Raw genomic sequence first — 15,621 nt, forward strand, 5'->3', positions numbered from 1 at the left:
CATAACTAAAAATAAAAAAAAAATGGAAGCTCAATATACCCATTTATTGATTTATTTGCTAAGATTTATTACCTGCCTTTTTTGACATAGTTACCCAAAACACAGTACAACAGCCTAAAGAAACAAGCAAGGAATAGTAGTGTAATAACTTAAATAAAGTTCTAGCATATGCTAACCTCCTATGTTCAGCGATGGACAGGATCCCTGCTTGATTTGTTCAGAGCTGAAATCAAAAGTCAGGCTTTCCTCATTATTTTTTCCATCTTCAATTCCATCAACAACTCTGTAAGAAACAAAAACAAAACAAAAAATGTCACCGTAAATGAGCAAATCAGTCATAAGAACATAAGAACATAAGCAGTGCCTCCGCCGGGTCAGACCATAGGTCCATCCTGCCCGGCAGTCCGCTCCCGCGGCGGCCCAAACAGGTCATGACCTGTCTGAATCACCAGAAGGGGCTCCCTTGCCACCTTGGTTTCTCATTGAAGTCCTATCTTCCCATCGTAGTCCTAACCCTCCGGTCTTGCACATGCACGACCTGTTGGGTTTCTATACTTATTACCTGGTTAGCTTTCTATACCTGTGTTACATCCCAGCACCTCTCTCAGTATTCCACGATCCCTTTATCCCTCAGGAATCCATCCAATCCCTGTTTGAATCCCTGTACCGTACTCTGCCTGATCACTTCCTCCGGTAGCGCATTCCAAGTGTCCACGACCCTTTGGGTGAAAAAAAATTTCCTTGCATTTGTTTTGAACCTATCTCCCTTCAGTTTCTCCGAATGCCCCATCGTACTTGTTGTCCCCTTCAGTCTGAAGAATCTGTCCCTATCCACCCTCTCTATGCCCCTCATGATCTTGAAGGTCTCTATCATATCTCCCCTGAGCCTCCTTTTTTCCAGAGAGAAGAGCCCCAGCCTATCCAACCTCTCGGCGTATGGGCAGTGTTCCAGCCCTTTTACCAGTTTCGTTGCTCTCCTTTGGACTCTCTCAAGTACCGCCATGTCCTTCTTGAGGTGTGGCGACCAATACTGAACACAGTATTCCAGATGTGGACGCACCATCGCTCGATACAATGGCATGATGACTTCCCGTGTCCTGGTTGTTATGCCCCTCTTTATGATGCCCAGCATCCTGTTGGCTTTTTTCGAGGCTGCTGCGCACTGTGCAGATGGCTTCAGTGATGCATCCACCAGCACACCCAAGTCTCTCTCAAGTCTGCTGTCTCCCAACAATGCCCCCCCCCCCAATTTGTAGTTGAACAACGGGTTCTTTTTCCCTATATGCATGACCTTGCATTTTTCCACGTTAAAGCGCATTTGCCATTTGTTTGCCCAGTCTTCCAGCTTGTCCAGGTCCCTTTGCAGGTCCTCACACTCCTCCCTGGACCTAACTCTACCGCACAGTTTGGTATCGTCTGAAAATTTTATAACCTCACACTTTGCCTCCTTTTCCAGGTCATTGATAAATATGTTGAAGAGTAACGGCCCCAGCACCGATCCCTGTGGCACACCGCTCGTGACTCCCCGCCAGTCAGAATATTGGCCCTTCACTCCGACCCTCTGCAGTCTACCCGACAACCAGTGCTTGATCCATCTGTGCACATCCCCTCCCACCCCGTGGTTCCACAGCTTCCTAAGCAGCCTTTCATGTGGCACCTTGTCGAAAGCCTTTTGAAAATCGAGGTAAATGATGTCTATGGGTTCCCCATTGTCCACCCGACTGCTTATTCCCTCAAAGAAGTACAGAAGGTTCGTTAGGCACGACCTTCCCTTACAGAATCCGTGCTGGCTTGTTCTCAGTAGGCCATTCCTCTCGATGTGCTCGCAAATGCCGTCCTTGATCATAGCTTCCACCATCTTCCCTATAATTGAAGTCAGGCTCACCGGCCTGTAGTTCCCGGGGTCACCCCTCGATCCCTTCTTGAAGATAGGTGTGACATTCGCCAATTTCCAGTCCTCTGGTACCTCACCAGTTTTCAAGGATAGGTTGCAAACATGCTGGATTGTGCCCGCTATTTCTTGTCTTAGTTCCTTCAGAACCCTTGGGTTCTGAATAATTTCATTTATTTTTCTTGGTATAGTTGAAGTGTTGATCCAACTTCTGTGATCCACTTTCAAAACCTGAAAGTGCAGCTACTTATTGAATCATGAATCGCATTCCAGCTCCAAAATGATTTTGAGAGAGAAAGGCAGTGGGAACAAGAGAAAAAGGGTACAGCATTTTGATCTTTGTCTATATTTACAGTAAAATCAGAGCAATTATGTGATGAATGTAGCACTGTCTTTATATAACTCTGTTTCATAATGGTTAGATATCTCATCAAGATGAATGACTAAATAATATACAGTATTATAATGGCATGGCTTTCTCTCTATCTCTTGCTCATGATTTGATATTTTCTGCATTATTTTCAATTTAATAAAGTTATCTGCAAATTGCATTTCTCACATTCAGCTGCTTCTGAAGCCCTGCAATCCCCTCTGATATTAAAAATTATGCTGACTATCCCTATTTAAACCCAACTGTAGCTACTTTCATTTTCTATGAATAGTAGTAGGATATCTTTATTTTGATGTATAGTATGAAGAAAAATAATAAGAGGCTTCATTTCTGCAGGGTTATTAAAAAGAATAAGGAGTGGGAATAAAAACCCCCAAAATAAGTGAGTGAAAATACATCAAACGCATCACATTAAAAGGCCAACATGACCATGCTTCAGATACAAAGTTTAATAAAGCAAGTAGTTCTCTACAAAGGCACTATTTTACATTTATAGGAGGAGAGTGTGGCATAGTGTTTAGAGTTACAGCCTCAGCACCCTCACATTGTGAGTTCAAATCGCGCACTGCTCTCTGTGACCCTTGGAAGCCACTTAATCTTCCACTGCCCCAGGTATTGCCATTTTGAGCCAATCAGGACCAAGATGCATTGGGAGGGGGAAGGCCTGTCACCTCAGCACATGGCCCTGTAGGCAGGAGAGAGTGGGCGTCCCTCCTGCTGATTTGTCCTTGGGTAGTACTGGGTCTGGGGATGTGAAGGGGGGGTGCTTGCCCAGAAATGTTGGGGGATATGTGTGTGTGGGGGGGGGGGGGGAAGGATGTCTGGGAGGGTCCGGGGATGTGGGGGGATGCGGGGATGTCAGGGGGATATTGGAGGATGGAGGGAGGAGTTTAGGGCTCTGTGGCTCAGCTGATCCTGGCAGGGGGAATCCCCATCAGCTGAGCCGGCAGGAATCCACGAAACTGGCTCAGCTGATGGGGATTCCTCTGCCACAATCAGAAAAGGTAGTTGGGTACATCTACAAAATTTGCTTTTGTGCATTTTTCATGTGGATGTTTTTATTTTTGAAAATGGCCAAAAAGGATATACGTCTAAGGACCAAAACGTATACATAGGTAATTTTCAAGAATAAAAGATAGACGTCTAGCAGTTTTGAAAATGGACATTTTTTCTGCTGGGTTTGTGGACATCTTGCCCTAAACATCCAACTTCAGACTTAGATGACCTATTGAAAATGCCCCTCTATGTTTTCTGAGTACTTATTTTTATGAATGTATCTGCTGGGTTAATTTTATAGATTTTATAAATGTCACTTATAAAATTACCCCCTTCATGTCTACTAATGCAGAACATAAATGTCATTAAATATAACAGAAAATGGGAAATTATGGCTATTATCTCAGAGAACATGTAGTACAACTGTGTTTCTGCACAGGTAGGACAATTAAGTGCCCATGAAACATGCGCCCTCATAATCTCACTTTCAAAATGTGGCTGTCAGTAGCTGCAGTTTGGGGCCTTTGTGCAGGCTTTTACATTTGCGATTTCTCCACACTTGAGTTGCCATGTGCATCATGTGAGCTTCAATACATTCACCATTTGTGTACTAACACATCAGAACATTTGACTTCTGATGCAGGCCTGTTGACTGAAACATGACTCATTTAAGCTTTCATCCCTGAATTTTCCAATAAAGCCTGGTTGGTGATTGTTTCCAGTTTCTGTTGGTTCACTGTCCACTCAATTTTTTTTGTTACTAGTGTCTTATTCACAGAGAAGTTTTGTTATTCTGTTTCTTCTGCAATACACCTGTGATAGAGTGTACATCCTGTCACCTGGGATACCAGAAGAAAAGCAGGTCTCCCTTGTGGAAAACCATTATTGGGTCTAGGACCAGGAACCAGAATTCTCTAGAGAGAATTTGCATATAAAAGAAAGGATTGTTTTCTGAGACATCAATTCTAAGAAGAATAAACGACATTCAGGAAAAGAATTAAGAACCGCCTCAAGAGGGTTGGAAGTCCCTTGCAAGAAATATTTAAAGGACCTCAGTCCATGAGATTATGCCCTCACCTTGACCAATATGGGGGGGGGGGGGCTGATGACAAGACTCCAGACTGAAACATACTAGGAAGTTGGAACTTGTCAGGAGTTCTCAGGTGACCCTTGAGGGGAGGAATGGTGGCATTTCTTAATCTTTGGTAAGCCAAAGTATCCTGATATGGCCAGAACACAGCCAAGGGCCAGAGTGACTGGTGGTGAACCACGTGACTTCAGAGCACACAGAGGTGACCAGACAACTGACCTGAGGTGACAAGATGATCAGAAGTGACTGGACGACCCGGAAGGACCAGAGGGACCTGAGCTGTCTGTCCAACAATGCACTGGAGGAAGTTCTATAAATGGCACTGAAAAATTGGTACCATAAAAAAATCAGTGCAAAGCACTAATCTGTAAAGGGTGTTCTGGGATAAGTGTCCTTTATAGAATAGCGCTTAGAGCCAATTCCCATGCCTAACTTTAGGTGCCGCTAGCTGGTGTAAATACTGGCACCTAATATACAGGAGTTGAGAGCACAAATCATAGTATTCAACAACATTGTGCCTAACTTCTAGGTCAGTGAAGTGTGAAGTGAAATGCCCCCTGATCTGCCCATACACTTTCCATGGCCATGACCCTTTCAAGTAGCAGGCTAGAAAAGTTAGGCACAGATGTTATAGAATAGTGCCTAGGGCAGATGTGCATATAAGTCTAAATTAGTGCCAATTAAGTGCAATTATTGATTGTTTATGCCTTATTAACTAATCGATTTGTGTATGCATCTGCCTAGTGTGTGTAAATTCATGTGACTAGGGGCTCCTTTTTAGGGCCTTAATGCGCAGAATAGCACACGCTAAAATGCCGCGTGCACTAGCCGCTACCGCCTCCTCTTGAGCAGGCGGTAGTTTGTTGGTTAGCGCGCGCTATATCATGCGCTAATCCGGTGCGTGCGCTAAAAACGCTAGCGCACCTTTGTAAAAGGAGCCCTAGGTTTTGGTGACTTACGCAGAATTCAGGGTCTTGGGTTTAGATAAAAGAATACTGTAACTTTTAAAACCCAATATACTCTCTTTTATTAATATAACATTTTATGTCAAAACAGCTAAAATAAAAAGCTAGCCTTAGAAGTATATGCACATGTTTAACTGTTGCACAAGAATCTCTGTGTTTTTATTTATGATCAAATTGAAAGATACTTGCCAGCTCAGTCACAAATAAAGTGTATTCCCTGTATTGGTATGTGTTATATCTGCCCTTGTATTTTACCAAGAATCTAATTGTCCATTGAATTTTACTACCAAACTATGCACTATGGTCAATTTCAGTACTTTAGTCACATATATACCCAAATGCACATGGCAAGTACAAGAAAATGTATTCCTTATCATTTTTAAAGACACAGACTTCAGTATCATGTTTTACCAAACCACTTAATTAGGTGGTTACTAAGGGGCCCTTTTACTAAGCAGTGTATAAAAGGGGCACACGTGTTACTGCTTACTGCAGCTCAATAAAAGGATCCCTAAAATTGCTATTGTGTTTTTCGTGGATCTCTTATTAGCAAAGTAGCTATTCCTGCAGTATTTCTTTCTTAAACATAATCTCAGCTATATTATTTTGAAATATTATTCCTGATGACGAGTGTGGTCAATTGTTGGCTAAGTCAACCTTTTGCATTGATTCAGCCCATTCTCATTATTTACGGTAGTATGGTTTCTGAAAATGTTCACGAACCACAAAATCGCAAATAACGAAACATTGAGTCTGTGGGAAAGTAGAGGTTAGGTTCCAGCAGTGCACGCTATACCTCAAAACCGCAGGAAGTGAACAACGAATCCTATTGGTATAATAGGGTTAAGCTCCAGCATGGGACATCACTTGGAGTACCTGTAGATACTTGTAATTAGAAACACATGGGTTGTGAGGCAAGAGCTTAACAAGTGAATCAAAATAAACATCAGAATCAGTCTGACTCAAAACCCCTGTAGCTAGCTTATGAAATGCTGCTTTCTCAAGATCTGGCTAAGAGGCATCCTGAGAAAAAGCAAACTCAGCCATGACAGAAAGATAAACACCAAGAGAATGGAAACTAACAAATGAGTGCCCAGCAATAATTAGGGTGTAATAAAACTGTCAGGCAGTCAGATAAGCATCTGTAACTCGTGCCTAGGGCTAAGTACACCCACTGCTATCTACCAGGTTCAGATTTACGCAATCTTATTAGAATTTTATTTATTTAACATTTTTTTATACTGCTGTTTCCAGAATAACACTCATAAAAACATAGAATATAAACAAACTGTTACACAAGGACCCAATAAGGTCATCATGAATTTATCTTTAACATAACAGTAATACTCAGAGTACTCTCAGCATCTTTTCATCAACTGCAATACAAAAAAAATAGCATGATTTCAAAAAAGACAGTTCACATATTATATCATAAGTAGGCATCCACAAATAGCTTAGTTTTAAGCAATTTTTTAAAAGTAGCATGTTCCACACATAATCTTAGTGGACCAGCTAGATCACATGTGCCGAATCTGGCCCACCTGGCCCTTTTATTTGGCCCATGGCAACATTCCCGATCTTCCCCTTTTGAGCCCAGCGTGTCGTCCCTTCTGTGCCGGTCCAACATTGCCACTGCCATGCCAGAAAGTCCACCAGCCTCGGCAGCGACTTGGCAGTGCTTTTCGTGGCTCCCCCTCCTGCCCTCCATCCGCCGCGATCCACCCGGGCGGAAACAGGAAGTTGCGTGTCATTGCAGACAGACCGCAGCAGGCAAAAAGCAAGAGGAGGAGCCACATACAGCACTCCCGAATCACCGAGGCCGGCAGATTCCCCGGAGTGAAAGGCACAACGGGCTGTGAAGAGAAAGAGGGAAAAAGATACTTGAAGGGAGAACCGTTGGGAAGAGAAAGGGAGAAATTGTGGACCTGGGGGGATGGAGGCAGGCAGACAGGGGGAGAGGTGGGATGGGGACAGTTGTTAAGAGAAAGGGAGAGAAGTTGAATCTGGAGATGGAAGGGGATGGAAAAATGTTAGGCCTGGGGGTGGAAGGGAGAGAGAGATTGATAGGTAGCTGAAAATTTAAAAAGGAGAAGGATGAGAAAGAGGGCAAGATTTGAGTGGACAGAGGCAGAAAAGAAAAAAAGGAGAAAAGTTGAAAGGGAAAAATCAATTTGTTGGAGACAGGGACTGGAGTAAGAGAGAAGAGGAGAAAAAATGGACAGCAGACTCTGGAAAGAGACTTAGAAGATAGACAAAATCAGAAAGAGAAACTGGGACCAAAAGCAAAATGACCAGACAACAAAAGATAGAAAAAATAATTGTATTTTCTATATTCTATTTTGTGATTACAATATGTCCAATTTGAATTTTACTACTAAACTATGCGTTATGGTCAATTTCAGTGCTTTACTCACATGTATACCCAAATGCACATGGCAAGTACAAGAAAATGTTTTGCTTATCATTTTTAAAGACACTGACTTCAGTATCACCAGAGCTGGTGTTAGACAACAAGCGTGAACTAGGACCTATAAGAGAGGAAAAGTCTTTTTTATTTATTTTGTAGCCGGCGTGGGGTTGGAGAAGTTGCATTCCTATACTTCTACTAAGACTAACCCCCTCCTTTGCTGCCATGCAGCGTGGGTTTTGGCGCAGGCAATTGATCCGACGCTCGCAGAAGCCCTGTGAGCATAGGAGCTGCCAACGGCGCTGGGGCCCACACTGCACACTAGCAAAGGAGGGGGAAAGTATCTTAATAAAAAGTCTGGCCCATGACTTAGCTTGCGTTTTAGATTTCAGCCCCTTATGTGATTTGAGTTTGACATTTGAGCTAGATTATTTCACAGAAACATCCCAGCAGTCATAAATATTTTCATTCTAGTAGACACATATCGTCATCGAATGATGAGACCAGAATATCTGAAACACATTTGAATATCAGAAACTCATTTTAGTATTAAAATAGAAGACTAATATATATATATAGCCAGCCGTAAATAACAACAAACTAATAATTATTCACAGAGTATCTCTGTAGATATGTCAGCACACAACTAGTACATATGTATGCCAAGTGTGGGACAATCAAGCCATTGTAACATCACTGATGAAGATGGCTCTGAGACACTATGGAATGAGGTATTATGATATCACAATCTCAGCTCTGGAATGTTGCTCTCTCATTGGGGTTCCAGAATCTTGCTATTCTTTGAGATGCTGGAATGTTGCTACTCTTTGGGTTTTGGCTAGATACTAGTGACCTAAATTGGCCACTGTGAGTATAATAATAATAATAATAATAATAACTTTATTTTTATATACCGCCAACAATCTTGCGACTTCTAGGCGGTTTACAATAAAGTATAGGCTACTGTGCTTGATGGACCTTTGAGTCCAGCAGATGTCAACTCCCCTGATGATGGATTTATTTTCTTTAGGCTACAAACATACAGTGAGCCTTAGTCTAGTCTAGCAGATGGAGAATCCTCATTCAGTCAGCACAAGGTCACTTCCCTTTGGTAACAGCCAATGCAAACTGTTATCAGTCCTTCATGGTGCTTGTTGCAAAATCAGAGACAAAGTTCAGTAGTGTCCCAAAAATGAACAGTGTCCGATTCCTTAGCTCTCAGCAGAGAGCAGATACACACAAGGGAAATTCTTTCTTATCAGTTCTTATTAATAATAATAATAATAATAAATTTATTCTTTTGTACCGCCATTATCAAGAGTTCTAGGCGGTTTACACCATAAGAAACTGAACAATCAGCAAAATACATTCATACCATAAAAATAAAATCATTATAAAAAGTTAAAAATGAATTGCAATCTTAAAAATACCCAACTAAGTAATAAATTTGTCAAACAAAGAAGACTCAACTAATTTTCAAAAAGAACAGTAAGATATGGCTTGATGAATACATTCACCAAGCCAGGATTGTAATTTACCTGCCTGAAATGCTAAGGTCTTATAAAAAAAGATCTTATATCTGACACCATTAGGCTTAGGATAGGCAAATAAGTAAGAACTTCTTGTATTCCTTGATGTTCTATATAACTCAAAATGTTGACAGGTAAATTGGAGACTCTCCTGATATCAACTTAAAGCAAATACAAGAAATTTTAAATAGAACTCTTGCTTCCAATTCTAACCAGTGCAATAAACGATAATATGGGCTAATATAGTCAGTCATTCTTCTTCAGACCAAATATCAGTCAAACCGCGGTATTCTGAATTATTCTCAGTCTTCTTAAAATTTTTTGGGAAGATCCCAAATAAATGATGTTACAGTAATCCAGAATGGGTAAGATCAATGATTGCACCAATAATCTAAAAGACACTGGATCAAAATATTTTTTTAATGGTCCGTAGTTCCATAATATATAGAAACATTTTTGTACCACTAAATTTGTATGATTGATCCAAGTCAATTGACGATCAAGCGTGATTCCCAGAATTTTAATGGAATTGGTTATTGGATAGACATGTCCATTAAGACAAAGCGATGTTTCTGTTATTTTATCATTGTTCCCTGCACTGCACAGTGCAAAGGAGTTACACAACTATAAGTTTGAGCTTCTCCAAACCCTTAATTGTCTAACCAGTGGCGTACCTAGGGTATGTGGCACCCGGGGCCCATCATTTTTTGACACCCCCCCCCACCCTCCATGTAAAAAATATTTTTTGTAATAATCATGAAACGGTATAAATGGTCAGAATAGAAACAGGGAGTGAAAATATTCTTTTATTGAACCTCATATATGTAACCATTATTCCAAACATAACATAACATAAATTATGTCTGAATTGTCATGACATCAGAAGTACATATGGAGTAGTTGCAGGTGATGCTTGGGACAGTTCTGATTGTGTTAGTTCGGTTTTATGTGTTTTTTGAATAGAAGGGTTTTTATTTCTTTTTTGAAGGTTTTGTAGTCTGTGGTCGAGGTCAATAGGTTGTAGAGTTGGGGGTCAAGTGTTAGGAGGTTGTCGAACAGTTTTTTGTTGGAGGGTGTGTGAATGGTGCATGAGTTCTCCTATGTCTGATTGAGGTGGATTGAATTATTTAGCTGAAGAAATTAGTTACCCCCTCATCCCACACACATTAATTCTCTTCCATTTTTGTTCCCATTATAAAAAACACTGATAAGTTCCCAGAAAAAAAATACATTAAAATAAGAAGTGAAACCAAAGGCCCCTACAGATGAGAACATAACATAAGAATAGCCTAACTGGGTCAGACCAATGGTCCATCATGCCCAGTAGCCCATTCTCATGGTAGCCAATCCAGGTCACTAGTACCTGGTCAAAACCCAAAGAGTAGCAACATTCCATGCTACCGATCCAGGGCAAGCAGACACTTCCCCATGTCTTAATAACAGACTATGGACTTTTCCTCCAGGAATTTGTCCAAATCTTTCTTAAAACCAGCTAAGCTATCTGCTTTTACCATAACTTCTGGCCACTTCATTTTTAAGCTTAGATCTTTCCTTCCAAACAGAGACTTTGCTAGATGTCAAATACAACACAAGGGAACTTCACACGGACTTAGCTGTGCAGGAAATGTGAATCTCCTCATACACCCACCTATAGTGCAAAAATGTGCAAAGGTCTGTTTTTTTCTTTCGATCACTACATAGCCTAATGCCACACAAGCAGCACTGTTACAAAAGTTCAATGCTAAGGTTAACAAAGTTTACTTCCTTGGACCACAAGGAGATACTGACAAACCACTGGAAGAGATCCCAAAACAACTACCTAGGCATAAAACCCAAAGACCCACTCAGTGTGTGAACCAGTTGAGTGGAGTGGACTAACTGGGGAGTGGAAATGGGCCCGGAGTTTGCTCAGGAGAATTTCCAAGACCACCTCTTCCTCTCAACACATTGACACACTGCCACCACCACCACCACCACCACTAGGAACAGCTCACTGGGTAGGCCAGCAATGCTTATAAACTTTATAAAACACATTATTATATTTTTTTTATAAAGCACATATTTTAACTGAACTCTCTGACATCCTCAGCCTTTCCATTCACAAAAATAGAAGGAAGAAAAGTTCCCATTTCCTGCTGTCTCATGTCCCCGGCCTATACAATATTTTTCTTCTGCAGACCCTTCAAAAGTCTGACCAAATCCTCGTTTCACTTGCATTATAAAGTACTGAGGATGCCATCTCTCCCCAATCCCAGGTCCTAAAGTCTGAGACAGTAGTGCAAACTGCCCGATTCAGGAAGAAAATTTTCGATTCAGCCTATTTAATTGGTTTTTTGATTCGATTTTTCTGCCCAGTTGGGTGATTTTTTTCAAAAATCCTGGTGGGTTTTATAGCTTTTTCACCCCCTTTGGCTTCTCCTAACCACACTGGCGCTGTGGTGTAAATAAAATAAAGAAACAAAAAGGACTTTTCCTCTCTCTGTTAAATCCTAGCTCACGTTTGCGGTCTAACACCAGCTCTGGCAGGATACACATTTCAAATCTGATATATTGTAATCACAAAACAGAAAATAAAATTAATTTTTCTACCTTTTGTTGTCTGGTTATTTTTCAAATCTTGTTGGTCCCAGGCTCTGGTTGTCTTCTGATAACTTGCTTGCCAGGGTCTCCTTCTTTCTTCATGCTAACCATCCATCTGCCATCTCTGTCCTCCCTTTCCATTTCCCTTCCCTCCCCAGGAAGTCTGGTATCTTTCCTTTTTTTTCATCTCCCTCCACAGATCCACCTTTTCTTAACTACCCTTTCATCCTGCATCTCTCCCTCCTTCCCCACCACCCCAGGGCCCACCATCTCTCCCTTTCTTTTCCCAATTACCCTCCTATCCAGTATCTCTATCCCTCCTCCAAACCATCCCTTGTGTCCAATTTCTCTCCATTTCTGTTCCTTCCCTCCCTAAATCCCATGGTCTATCATCTCTCTCCCTCTCCTCTATTTTCAGACCCATTATTTCTTCCCCCCAAAGTCTGGCATATGCACATCTCTTTGAACACCCCCTTCCCTCTGTGTACTTCTACACCAGGGTCCCCCCAAAGGCCTTGGAGGGGGGAGGTCTCCTAAAAAGAGAACATCATTCTGGTGAAGTAGGAAATAATTCTGTAGCCAGGACCTGTCCACCAGGGGATGTAATATCCTTTCACATCAATAACAGCCTTGTATCACTGCAGTTAGGGGATAAGGGACTATGACACTGAATGAAGTATTTTGACAATTGATCATGTGAGTTAGCTATTTGTATGGAATAATATCTATATTATATATCATTTTTGGTGCTGATAAAGATAAAGCCAAGATTTGCTAGTTTCTGAGGCATTATGTTCATTTCAGTGAATGGTGCATATATTAATACTTGACTCTATGTGCCAAACTGAGAACTGTATTCCAAAACTGAAACAAGCTTATAAATCAGACTTCAGTTTTCTATGGCTCCTCTTCTCTTTCCAGTGACTCCCTTTTGCTGTTGGTTTGAATTTTTTTTTATGAATCTCAGTCTCTACAGGGCTTTTGTATAAGCAATCCTCTTGATGACATAACAGCTGTAAAAGGTCAAATACTAGGAATAGACCATATATTTTTTGTGCAAAGTTGCTTGCCACTAAGAATGGAACAATATTTTTAAACACCGTAAATTCACATGAAACAAACCTTCAATAAATGTCATTGAGCTTTTTAAAAAATACAAGCATATAATTATGCTGTAGTTATTTCATTGTGTACCACTGTGGGGACTATCTTCCAACTGCATAAAGATGAGAACATTAACTTGTGCTTTTATTGTATCCATTATTGCTAGTGCTAGTATGAAATTCACAAAAGAGCTGCATGGAAAACCTTCAGGAACACGATAATCAACAAACCTATTAATGTGAAAAACAAAAACATATTACTGGTATATTTTACTTTTTGACTCTCTAAATTATTGATATTTGACTCTCAATCACCCTATCACTCAAAAGCTGTTCATGACTTACAGGCAGAACTAAGTCTCGAGGTGCACACTCGGTGCAAAACTATGCAAGATCTTATCTCCCTACTACATGTACCCACACCATAAATGCCAAAAACTGTCCTATAATTATAGGGCCTATCGGTTGCCATGCTACTGTGCTCGGCCCCCAAATCTTGTATTCATCCCTCTATCCAGCTCATAAGAATTATCCCTCTGCTGCTGTTCTTCCCTTTAATCTGCTGTTCTGAATATCTTATATGTGAATTTGCATCTTGTTGCTCATCGTTTGCCCTGCTACCATGCTCAGTACCCAAAACATGTACATAGGAAATTACTACTGCTCTTCATCCTTTAATTTATTGTTCTGTTTATCTGCTGTATATGAAGTTGTAATCTTGTTGCTAAACCTTCTACTGTGTATGTAAACTTGTAACCTGTTCTGGGCTCTTCTGGGAGGACTAAATAAATAAATGATCATTAAGCGGTAATTTTACACACTCTTTTTCATGCATGTGGCTATATATGCACTAGTGCTGCCCGATTTGTGATTCCAATAGATTCATCGATTCACTTTGGTGAATCGATTTGAATCAATTTGTAAAAAAAAAAAAAAAAAAATCAGACTTGCCGATTCAACCAGGTATCCAAAAGCAGGAGTGGCAGCATTGCCTCTCACTGGCTGTCCACTGCCGCTACTGCTCCTGCTTTAGGGGGCTTCTCAGGTCAGTTGGGAAGTGCTGCAGTGCTTTGGCGCTCTTTGTTCTGTCCTCTGGCTTCCCACCTGGCCTCCCGCTCTTACCTTCAGCTAATTTCGGCAGCCTGCAGAGAGGATCGCAGATGCTGTAGCGATCCTTGCAGGCTGCCGTTGTTCTCTGCAGAATGTTCCCTCTGCCGCGATCCTGCTCCTGACATCAGAGAAGGGGCGGGACTGCGGCAGAGGGAATGTGCTGTAGAGGCCGATGGCAGCCTACTAGGATCGCTACAGCACCGGCAGTCCTCTCTGCAGGCTTCCGTAATTAGCTGAAACTAAGAGCGGGAGGCCAGAGAAGAAGCTGGAGGACACTACAAAGAAGGGGGTAACATGCAGGCCTTTGTGGGGAGGAGGGAAAGGCCTTGTGTAGACGTACACGGAGGGAGGGAGGGAAGGGGGTTCCAAAGAGACGTGCATATGACGGACTGGGGGGGAGAAATAATGGATCTAAAAACAGAGGAGAGGTAGAGAGATGGTGGATAATGGGATTTAGGGAGGGAAGGAATAGATAGGGAGAGAAGTTGGACACAAGGGATGGTGTAGGGAGGGCAGAGATACTGGATAGGAGGGTAGTTGGGAAGAGAAAGGGAGAGATGGTGGACCCTGGGGTGATGGGGAAGGAGGGAGAGATACTGGATGAAGGGGTAATTGAGAAAAGGAGAGATGGTGGATCTGGGGATGGTGGGGGTTCATCACTGTAGCTGTGGGGATGGAGACGAAAAAAAGGAAAGATGCCAGACCTCCGGGGGAGGGAAGGGAAATGGAAGTGCAGGACAGAGATGGAAGATGGATGGTTAGCACGGAGAAAGAAGAAAACGACAAATGGGCAGGAGACCCTGGCAAGCGAGTTATCAGAAGACGTTTGTCGCAGAGCCTAGGACCAACATGATTTGAATAATGACCAGACAACAAAAGGTAAAAAAATAATTTTATTTTATGTTTTGTGATTACAATGTGTCAGATTTGAAATGTGTATCCTGCCAGAGCTGGTATTAGACAGTGAACGTGAGGTAGCATTTAACAGAGAGAGGAAAATATTTTTTGTTTGTTTATTTTTTTACACCATAGCATCAGTGTGGGTAGGAGAGGCAAAGGGGGGTGGGGTGGGTGAAGAGGCTATAATATAAACCCACCAGGATATTTGAAAAAAAACATCCAATTGGGCAGGAAAATCGAATCAAAAAATCGATTCAATAGGCTGAATTGAATCGATAATTTTTTGCCTGAATTGGGCAGCACTAATATGCACTTACCCCCAAATTCTGTATATGATTCCATAGGTTGTGCATGTAAATCGGTGCGTACAGCTGATTTGTGCACACAACTTAACAAGCCAATTGCTGCTAATTGGCAATTGACAACTAATAATTTATGCTAATTGGCACTAATTAGAAGGTACGCCCAAAACTTGGTAGATGTATTTAATAAAGTGGTCTGTATCACTTCTAGTGTGCAAATCTCAAAAGAGGGCACAGCAAGGGGAGGAGCACAAGCGAATCTTGGGTATTCCTCAGGTCAGCTGCTCTTAACTGTACCCTTCTCCTCCACTGCCAATTCCAGACTTCATTCTTTTCATCTAGCTGCCCCCTATGCCT

The 15,621-nt window shown here is 41.6% G+C and overlaps 1 protein-coding gene across 1 annotated transcript in view; it reads right to left on the bottom strand.

Moving 5' to 3' along the window:
• The window catches only part of KCNH8 (potassium voltage-gated channel subfamily H member 8), a 346,041-nt gene that overhangs the window by 12,385 nt on the left and 318,035 nt on the right, over nt 1-15,621 (bottom strand). The window contains exon 14 of the mRNA XM_033930671.1: nt 177-283. Within this exon, the coding sequence (XP_033786562.1) occupies nt 177-283 (107 nt within the window). The remainder of the gene's footprint in view (nt 1-176; nt 284-15,621) is intronic.

This window comes from Geotrypetes seraphini, chromosome 2 (genome assembly GCF_902459505.1).
Source record: "Geotrypetes seraphini chromosome 2, aGeoSer1.1, whole genome shotgun sequence".
Lineage (NCBI taxonomy): Eukaryota > Metazoa > Chordata > Amphibia > Gymnophiona > Dermophiidae > Geotrypetes > Geotrypetes seraphini.